At 36.5% G+C, this 10388-nt stretch overlaps 2 protein-coding genes across 2 annotated transcripts; one reads left to right on the top strand and one right to left on the bottom strand.

The window, feature by feature from the left end:
* Window positions 1-373: 373 nt before the first annotated feature.
* LOC113282151 (multicopper oxidase LPR2-like) lies at window positions 374-3628 on the top strand. The gene is made up of 3 exons (XM_026531097.1): window positions 374-828; window positions 1294-2745; window positions 3327-3628. The coding sequence occupies exons 1-3, from the start codon at window positions 577-579 to the stop codon at window positions 3378-3380; spliced, it is 1758 nt and encodes a 585-aa protein (XP_026386882.1). The 5' UTR covers window positions 374-576; the 3' UTR covers window positions 3381-3628.
* Window positions 3629-3794: 166 nt separating this feature from the next.
* Window positions 3795-8804, bottom strand: LOC113282152 (pyridoxal kinase-like). Its single transcript, XM_026531098.1, has 13 exons — window positions 8700-8804; window positions 8508-8622; window positions 7679-7772; window positions 7406-7510; window positions 6431-6514; window positions 6245-6318; window positions 5968-6032; window positions 5660-5723; window positions 5230-5295; window positions 4868-4924; window positions 4738-4782; window positions 4590-4643; window positions 3795-4420 (listed from the first exon to the last, which is right to left on the bottom strand). Exons 1-13 carry the CDS (start codon window positions 8768-8770, stop codon window positions 4280-4282), a joined length of 1035 nt encoding a protein of 344 aa, XP_026386883.1. The 5' UTR covers window positions 8771-8804; the 3' UTR covers window positions 3795-4279.
* Window positions 8805-10388: the final 1584 nt, after the last annotated feature.

The raw sequence follows: 10388 nt of genomic DNA, 5'->3' as shown, positions 1-10388 counted from the left end.
ATTATACCTGCTTAATCATTTTCTATGAGCCTTGGCTGCTCATTGTTTTTTCAAAGCCACATATCAAGGGAGGAAAAAACTAGTACTAAGCATTGCTTGGAGAACTTACAACCATGTATTTCATTTTTAACTCTATCTTTCCATCAAATAATGATACAAACAAAAGTGATCCTACTTTCTTGGTTTATCTCTATTTGTTCTCTTCTAGCTAGCTAGCTACCTTATTAGGTTAGTGACATGGTAATATATTTGACAACACTTGTAAGAAATTGCACTAAAACGCAGTTTTAGCCTCACCATTCAAGAGAGCCACGATTGTCAATGTAAATTGTAGTTACATCTGGAAAAATATCAGAACCCCACCATAGCTTAAGAGTTTTTGTTTGGTGAGAAAAAAGAAGCTTAGCTCATGTGTATAAAATTCACTCACTCGTTCCATCTCTCTGTCTCTCAAACTCAAATAAATCTTCCTAGATAATGTCATTTTTATGTTTATAAAATTCATTCTATTCTTGTAGAACTTTTAAAAAAACTATATATTCATCACACTTCTTTGTAGGCAGATTGTCAATCACTATGGAGATGTTTTGGTTTCTTTTGCTCTTAAGTTTTGCTGCGGCTTCTTCCATTATCACACCATCAGGAGCTACTAGCAGTGACATCAACAGTACTACTGCATGGAGGAGAGGTGATAATCTTAAGGACCCAAAGATACTAAGAATGTTTGTTGATGAACTTCCAACTATGCCTAGAGTTAGAGGTTATCACCTCAAAGATGGTCTACCTGTTTCCAAGAAACTCAAGATTGGCATGTTCCTCAAGAAATGGGTAAGTTGTATCTTCTTCTCTGATCTTTTTCCATTTCATTTCAACAATAATTCTCATTCAGAACCCTTGGTTCTAGATGTATGGATTAAGAAGCAACTTACATAACCCCATAAAGAAACCTTAATTCTACTTGCTGCAACAATTTGAGACACTGCTCAGATCTTACAGTTCTGTAGCTGGTAAACTTGTCAGGCCGGCAAACCCTTCTAATTCTTGTATGTTCTGATGCTTCTGCCTTTTTTTGGCAATTTATCTCTAAGCTGGCTTTGCTCCGCGTTAGTTTATTAATACACATCACAATAAATGCAATGAGTATTAATTCTTTGGCTAGTCCATTAATTTGGAAAGAGAACCACCAAGTTCATGAACAGTTAGCCTGAATAGAAATTCATGTCGACTGTGTATTTTAGTCATATTTTCTCATTAACTTATCATAACTGCTCCTGTGATGTGTGTTTTTTATAGAAATTCCACAAAGACCTGCCACCAACTAAAGTTTTCGCATTTGGTGTATCAAAAAGAAGAGCAACAGTTCCTGGTCCAACAATTGAAGCCATCCACGGTGTCGATACTTACGTAAAGTGGCAAAATCATCTCCCTGAGAAGCACTTATTACCATGGGATCCAACAATACCAACTGCCAAACCAAAGAAAGGTGTCCCGACTGTGACACACCTTCACGGCGGTATAATTGAACCACAAAGTGACGGCCATTCTAATGCATGGTTCACCGCTGGATTCAAAGAAACCGGTCCAACATTTTCTAAAAGAACGTATCGGTATAATAATCATCAACAACCTGGAAATCTATGGTATCATGATCATGCAATGGGGTTAACTAGGGTCAACATATTAGCTGGTCTTTTCGGGTCGTACATCATTCGTCATCCTGAGATTGAAGACCCCTTACAGCTTCCATCTGGTCATACATACGATCAAACGCTCGTTATCTTCGACCGTATGTTTAACGTCGATGGTTCTATATACATGAACAAGACTGGTGATAATCCTTCCATACATCCACAATGGCAGCCGGAATATTTTGGCAACATGATTATTGTCAATGGTAAAGCATGGCCGAAGATGAGTGTCCGACGTAGGAAGTATAGATTCCGTATACTCAATGCAAGTAATGCTAGATTCTTCAGAATGTTATTCTCCAATGGTTTGAGATTTATCCACATCGGATCCGATTCTGCTTATAATAAACGTCCGGTCGTGGTTGATAAACTTCTATTGGCTCCATCCGAGATTGCTGATGTGGTCGTCGATTTCTCCACGTCACCATCTGATGAAGTCATATTGCTCAATGATGCCCCTTATCCATTCCCAGGTGGTGATCCCGTTGACCAAGTCAACGGGAAAATCATGAAGTTTCTCATTAATAAGAAGCATGAAGTTGACAAGAGTCATGTGCCCCAGAGACTGATCGAGTACCCGGTTGCGGATGTTTCGGGTGCTTCGCGAACGAGATACATAGCCATGTACGAGTACACTAGCAGCATCGATGAACCAACACATCTGTATTTGAACGGGAAATCTTACGATGAAAAGGTTACTGAGATACCTAAAATTGGGACAAGTGAAATATGGTACGTGATTAATCTGACAGAGGATAATCATCCATTGCATATACATCTAGGATTGTTCACAGTACTAGACCGAAAAGAAATCGTAAACTTGGATGAATTCAAAGAATGTATGACGAAGAACAACGATCCGATTAAGTGTGAAGTAAGCAAGTATGCAATAGGCAGAGGAATTGGTGTTCCTAGACATGAGCAAGGATGGAAAAATGCGTTCAAAATGCAACCAGGTTTCATGACGGAGATTCTTGTTCGATTTTCTCACATTCACTCAAACGAGTCCTATCCATTCGACGCATCAGCTGAACCTGGCTACGTATACCACTGTCATGTAAGTCCTTTTCCTCTAATATTTTTGACTATTCTTGCATATATAGAAAAATATCTGTACTTTTTGTCTAATCCTTACCAAGCCAGGATACCCTACCCCAACTACAATGAAAATTCTCAAAAAATTATCTATCACTTGTTTTTGCCTCATCTCGAACAATAAAGCATCACAGTCGGCATAACTGTACAAGTGTGACAGGTGAATGTGAATAGAGAATTAGAGATGGAAAGGAAAAAACTTTCAACTTTGCGGAAGCTGCCTCTTTATTGTGTTGTCTTTCTAGCAAAAGTAGATTCCAGGACTAATCATAGAAGCCTTCATCACACAGCTTATTCTATTTTGCCATCTTGTAGCTTTTGACAGTGAAATATCATGTTTTGAATTTGGTTCACTGCTTTACAACGAATTTCTAGTCAAGAGAGAAGGAAGATGAGGACGCCATCTTTTACTACCACCACCAGTATTCAATTATTGCTGCATTTTGCACCTTTTGGGCCAGCATGGAGTCTTTTGCAATGTATCTTATTAGTACTAGGAATATACATACATAATAATCTTATTCTTCTGTTCCCTATTTGCAGATTCTGGATCATGAAGACAATGCAATGATGAGGCCTCTGAAGTTGGTAGCTTGAGCAATGACACTGCAATGGGTTCTAGAAAGGATGCACATGTATAGACACCAAAATCATGATATGAATTGAGAGCAGGCTACAAGTTCAAATGCAGGAGGAAGGGTATTTTATTTGTTTACAGTTGTATATGTTAGAGCAAAAACGCAATAAATAAGATGAAATAATTTTGCCAGAAAACTTGACATGTAAAATACTTTGAACGTTGTTACTTTGACTAAAGTTTAACAGTGACGCTAGTTTTCACGAAACTCGAATCACATCGTAAAACAAGAGGGGACATCATTACATACTTGAAAAAGAATCATTAACAAGAAGAGAGTTATTATGTATGCTCTCTACATCAAGGTACTTGACTTTATTCCTTTTTAACTACAAATGTATAACAATATTTCCTATATCTAAAGAAAGGTTGAGGGAATAATAATACTCGTCACGGTATATATACTAAAGTTTAACAGTGACGCTAGTTCTCACGAAACTCGAATCACATCGTAAAACAAGAGGGGGCATCATTACATACTTGAAAAAGAATCATTAACAAGAAGAGAGTTATTATGTATGCTGTCTACGTCAACGTACTTGACTTTATTCCTTTTTAACTACAAATGTATAACAATATTTCCTTTATCTAAAGAAAGATTGAGGGAATAATAATACTCGTCACGGGATATATACTAAAGGTTGAGGGAATAATAACACTTATCACGGTAATAATACTCGTCACTGTTAAATCCTGTGTGTTTCGAGCCTGTCAACGGATCTGTGCTCATATACTAAAGGTTGAGGGAATAATAACATTTTAAATAGAAGAATATTGTCTGCCTGAGTTTCACAAAACCAATGACCATATGTTGTATATGAAGTTCCACGAAGGTAAACATGTGTATGAAAATTGCTATCTACTTATAAGTATGTGCCTTAAAGTTAACCTTAGGGCTCCTGATGTCCTCCTGGCTCTGGACCAACCGGATCTCCAAACTGCTGGACGATGGATCAAATCCCACGCTCTCGTAATCAGTAATAGTCCTGTGTAGCAGTGCCTGCATTGCCAATTCAACATTAAAGTTGTTCTGTAAGACACAACCATCCGTAAAAAAAATAGTGAACAGCGGACATGAAGATAGGTTCTTAAACTGAGGCTTTGTAAACCAACAGTTCATCCGAAGGAGCAAACGTTAAGAAATATAGTAGACATTGCAAAAAGAATACCTGTAAGGTTGAAACTGCAAACTCTGATGCTTTATCGAGGTTATCTGGATATTTCTATTCAAGACATGAGCAAATGCATTCAATATTTAGATGTTTTTCTTGTTACATTAATTTAATACATTATAAAGGAGAGTTTGCAAAATCTCACATTGCTCCATCCTAGTAGCAGCGCTGTTGTAAGATCCCCTGTTCCCTGCAAGTCATATTGCAATAAGAGGTCAAACTTAACAACTCCAGCACCCTCTATTAACATGTGTCATGGGATGCAGAGTCTATACCGTAAAGTATGCAGGGATTTTTGGTATCACAATCTTGAATTGTTCAGGAGGCTGACCCTGAAAAAATTAAAAACATCAGTGAAAACGTATCTACAGCAAATTGAAAATTATGCATTGGCAGAAAGCATGCTGCGTACACATAAAAGATTTGTTGAACAACAAAAAGCTGGTGAGGTGAATATAGAAGAATCGCGTAATGTTTTTTCTATGACCCACAGAAACTAAGAGTTAGATATGAGAATTTTGCCTCAAATACTTCAGGCTTCAGCTTACATGACATCTACACACTGAGAAGTAACACAATTTTAAATGAGCAAAAGAACTGACATGTTGATGAGCAAATCCATGGAACATAATCGTACCTTTACTTTTTGATGGCTCCCAAGTAGAAAGAGACTATCCCCTAGATGCACACTTGTGATCACAACCTGAAGCACACAGAAAAAAGAGAATTATGCATACTGAAATAGGTCAAAAGACTCAAAACCACAAAATGCATGACTACAAACAGCATGTTGTAAAATTCAGCAAATAAAACATAGCTCATACCAAAACAATCATCAATACTAAATAAATAAAATGAAACTCCAAACCAATTCAGATATTATAGGTACATTGACGTTAAGAAATTTGCTGAATACAAACCAATCACAAACTGACACGCCAACAAAGATTCATGAAACGTAATTCACAAATTTTGAGCTAAACAGGTTATCCGAATGAGAATAATTTATCAAAACACAAACTTAAAAGGAAAGCTATCATCTTAGATGAGTTGAAATGAACAGAAACCTTTGAAGGTCCAAATCCATGAAGAATGTTACAGGCTTCCAAACCAGCTGATTCTGAATCAATCCTGCATACAAAGGGTGGAGCAATTAAAAGACCAGTTTTTTACCGTAACGAATGTTGGCGCAAGAGAAGAAGCAGATCTGTCTGATCCAGAACAAAAGTATAAAAATCACTTTTAACTTGGTAACCCATTAAATAGCATGTTGCACTGAGGTTGAAAACTGAAGAGCTTCAGAGGGAAATAACATCATATAATTAAAAATAAAATTTTACAAGTTCAGATAAAATCAAAAGACATTAGAGTTTACCTGAAACCTGTCAACTGTTCTGCTTCAAACTGGTTTGGAGTCAACATGGAAGCTACTGGGACAACCTAAATATTAGCAGAGGCATAGAACCATCGAACAGATTAAGAATAAGTTATTAAGTTAACGTTAAGTGTGCATTCTCGACTCAGTTACTGGAATTTTGGATTTCAACATATGGAAATTTGGTTTCATACATCCGTCTTCCAGAAAGCAGAGACATAAAATGGAAGTGAATGAGCCATATGAAAATCTTTACCACATCAAGTCAAGTTCTCACCTTCTCACGGTATACAGATACCAGTTCCTGAGGTACATAAAGCTTTCCTTCATCACCCATAACTGGATCACAAACTAAACATGGAGACCATTATTATTATCACGAAAAACTCTTCCTAAAATAGTATTAGATGAAATAACAAATTATTAAGTAACGTCAATGCTGTTAATGATTCAATAAATTTACCATATTGCAAATTTGGGTTGACTGAGCGTAGCTTATCAGCAACTCGCAAAACAGTGTCCAGAAATGAAACTGAACCAATATAACCTGCAAATACACTGACTTCAAGTTAGTGATGAAAGACCTAACAAAAAGCGTTGGTAAAATATTATGTTCACAAATACATAATCAAAACAAAAATTTATTGATGGGAGAGCATTTCTTGAATTATTGCCTGCAATGTACTTCAATTCTAATATATTGATTCTGTAAAGCTAGGTTTGAGATCAGTGTTTTATACTGTATGTCCAAGTCTCTACGAATAGACTCGATTATCAAGTTTTTCTTAGACATGGAATGTATAGGAGAGGCCGCACCAAACATGAAACAATTAAGAGAATGGTATACGCCTCGATGGTGGCAGCTTTAAAAGGTCAGAACGAAGTAACTTGAGCATTTGCAGAAAATTACATGTGGGGTTTGTTTTCCCGAAGTAATTTAGAATTAAGAACTCACTATGATGGCCCCGAAAGGAAGTTCACATGGATTGAGCAAAATGTTACAGACTTGGGTGGGGGACGTTACAACTAAAACCCAGTATAAACTCCCAATGGCAGAGTCTCCCGGGTTCGTTCTAATTAGAATTGTTGAAGAAAAGAATAAACTGATGATCAAATAAAATAAGACCTTTCAGGAAGTATGATATGCTGCAGAAAGTACTCAAAGAGCAAGAGACAGCACACATGCATATTGCTCGAAAGAAAAATGGGTATTCATTTTGTGTAAGCCTAATGAACAACAGAACTTGGTTTACCTCGCCTCACTTTCCAGTATAAAAAAAAGAGCCACATGATCATGTTGTTGGAACTAATTTCTTGAACCTATTTCATTTGAACTATAAAATTGCTCATCGATAGGGCCATGATCTTGTAATTTGAAAACAGCAGCTAAATATGCAGATATCAAACAACAGATACAGCAAGTAAAACCATAACATACCCGTTAACAAATGAGTGTAGTACAGTAAATTGTTCGCTTCTAGTCCTTCTATTAATTCCCATAGCTGTTGTCCATTCAAAACTTGGCCCTTAAATGTAGGATATCCTATACAAACCAATGAAGCCATGCTTAGTCAGACCACAATCTTCCGTCAATTCGAAACCAGATTCCATGCAACCATGAACTAGTTCAGGTTTGACAGATAAACTCGCCTCCTTATATCAGGCTTTCGAGTCGTCAGACTCGTGCAAGGAAGTGGTATTAGCAGCTTGCCTGTGTGATTGGAGAATTGAACAGAGTTGATAGGATCCACATCGAAGCCAAGAAGTTGAAGAGGAAAGACAGCTGATTTATTGCCAACATATCCCTATAAAAGAGAAATCAACAATAACGATAATGGAATTAGAAACCAAGAGGTAGAAAATGAATTTTATTTTGTAATAGGAAGTCAATACAAATAATCATTGGTAGAAAGATCATGCATAGAGCCAGGGATAGTTGAAGGGTGTCATATTTCAACAGAAATCTATTCGGTTGGTAGAAAGACCCTGGTTCCGTTAACAACAGCAATTCTGAGGCATAGCAATACAAAATAGATTTTATTTATCTAGTAACTACCAAAATGAAACACTCTGATCAATAAACATAAGTAGTTGAACCCATGTATCTCCAAGTACACTCTTTTTTTCTTGTATATACTATCTGGTTTCTCATATCTGGAAGAGTTCGAGGCTTATACGCCTTCTCAGGGGATGTGAGACTATAATTTCTTACTAAAAAACTCCCAATTCAGGTGAATCAATAGCATGCCTCAAGCAATTCATTCTCCATACATTTCATTAATAGTACACCTAGTAGCATGGATGAGCCTAAAATTGAAACCAAAACGAAAGGGGTATTTCATTGGTATGTTTAATCGAATAAATCTCTGAGTCATTCACACATTTTCATTACTTAAGTATTGCAATCAGCTATTAGTATCTTACATTGTAAGCAATACAGGCAAGAAACAAAATGAAAAAATTAGGTATTATTATGACCGATCTTTTATATTGCAGAATATGCTCTAGAATATGGGAAGCAATCCAATAGAGATTGTTACCTGGACAGTATGAGATTGGATGCTTAAGACTCGACCTGTTCCAGATGGAAGGGCTAAGGACAGAATAGGAGGTGGTGCCATTGATGATAAAGATCTATTCTTCCAGATTTTCAACCTGCAGAATTAGTAGAGACAATAATAAGATGGAAATAACGAACAGCCGGCGACAGGGTTTGTGATTGTTTTTCCTACCTTCTTTTTCTCCACTGAGTTCGACTTGGGAGTTGGAACAATCGAGTCTGGGTAGTTGCAGCGACAAGCATTAAAAAATACGGAAAAGTGAAGATTTTGACTGATTTCATAGTATCATGAATGAAATAAATGGAGAATAGTAAGTACGATGAAAACTGTACTCCTATAATATCAACCGTTGGATGAGATTTCTTTCCCTTAAGTGAAGTCGTATGGTGTGCTAATCTAGCAGCTAGATTAGCAATCCACGTCAACTAGGACAACCTCCTAAGTCTTATGGTAGTGCTAATCTAGCATGCTAGTCGCCGAACAAAAAGCGCTGGGCGCTGAACTGAACAACGCAAAAACCAGGCGCCGGATGGAACAACGCTTGACCAGTCAACCAGGTTGACCGCGCTGTCAACGCTTCAGCGCTAGGAAAATCGTCTTTTATTCAACATAAGATCGGTCTTCCTTATTTCTTCCCCCATTTTTCATCTTTCTCCTTCTCTCCCGAAAGTGTGTGTTCTCAATCAACAAGTCTAGATATCTTTTTCTCAATTCTTTTCGTGGGTTTGTTCTACATCGAATTTGTGATCGTTTGAGGGTATTTTCATTCGATTCTGTCCACGAAATTGATTGAGGTAAGAATTTAAAATTTTAGGTTTTTCTTTTTTTGATTTTTGATTATGATAAAAATTTGATGAAATTGATGATTGATATGTATTACAATGCATGATTGAAATTGAGGTTTAGATGATTTAGATGATATGCGATTGAAATTGATTTTTAAAAAATTTGGGGTTTAATTTGATTATTTGTGATGAAAAAAATGAAATTTTGGTTAGTTGTAATGAAAATGAATGATAATTTGTATGATTAAGTTTGTAGGTAAATTTGTATGATTATTTGTGATGAAAATTTGTAGGTAAATTTGTATGAAATCTAGTAATTGATATTTTTTTCATGGTTATTATTGATTGTAGTATGAGTATGGATGAATTGCTAGATCGTTTTGATAGACTGTCGTCAAAGAATATTAATAAACATGTATGTCAAGATGTTACGAAAGATCCTCGCAATGTAAACTTTGGAAGTAGTTTGAAAGAATCCGGCAGCACAACAATATTGTGAGAATTGTGGGTTTTCTTCTATTTTTGAGTTTGATTTCGCCAATGGAGATAGAGGCTTAGTTGAAGCCATAGCTAAGAGATGGTGGGCAAAAACGAAGAGCTTTCATTTTCAGGGTTTTGAAATTGGCATCCTTCCTTTAGATTGGTACATGTTAATGGGAATTCCCACTGGTGACCCTAGTAAACGACCAGTAGTTATGCCGTTGTTGGGTAGTGATCTAACATATCCTGCTCTGGATGATTTATATTTTTTGGATATCAAAGATCATGGTGCATGAGACTCTAAGAAAAATTCAATATCTTGGTTATCTTGAAAAAATACATTAAAAGTAGAGAAAACCAGGACAATATTGGATGTGCAGAGACATTGACACGAGCATTCTTTCTTTAGTGTTTTTGTCATTTTCTTGTTGTGGATTCTACTGGAAGAGTAGATAAACGCTAGGTTTTATTGCTGAATGATTTAGACAGAGTTATGGAATATGATCGGGGTATAGCTTCGTTAGGTAATACCTATAAATTTCTTGACGAATGGTCAACCAACGGTAAGGATATATGTTGCATGGTTATGGTAGTT

Source organism: Papaver somniferum, chromosome 5 (assembly GCF_003573695.1).
Source record: "Papaver somniferum cultivar HN1 chromosome 5, ASM357369v1, whole genome shotgun sequence".
Taxonomy (NCBI): Eukaryota; Viridiplantae; Streptophyta; class Magnoliopsida; order Ranunculales; family Papaveraceae; genus Papaver; species Papaver somniferum.
Note: the sequence above shows the minus strand (reverse complement) of the source record. Positions and strands in the feature narration are given on the sequence as shown.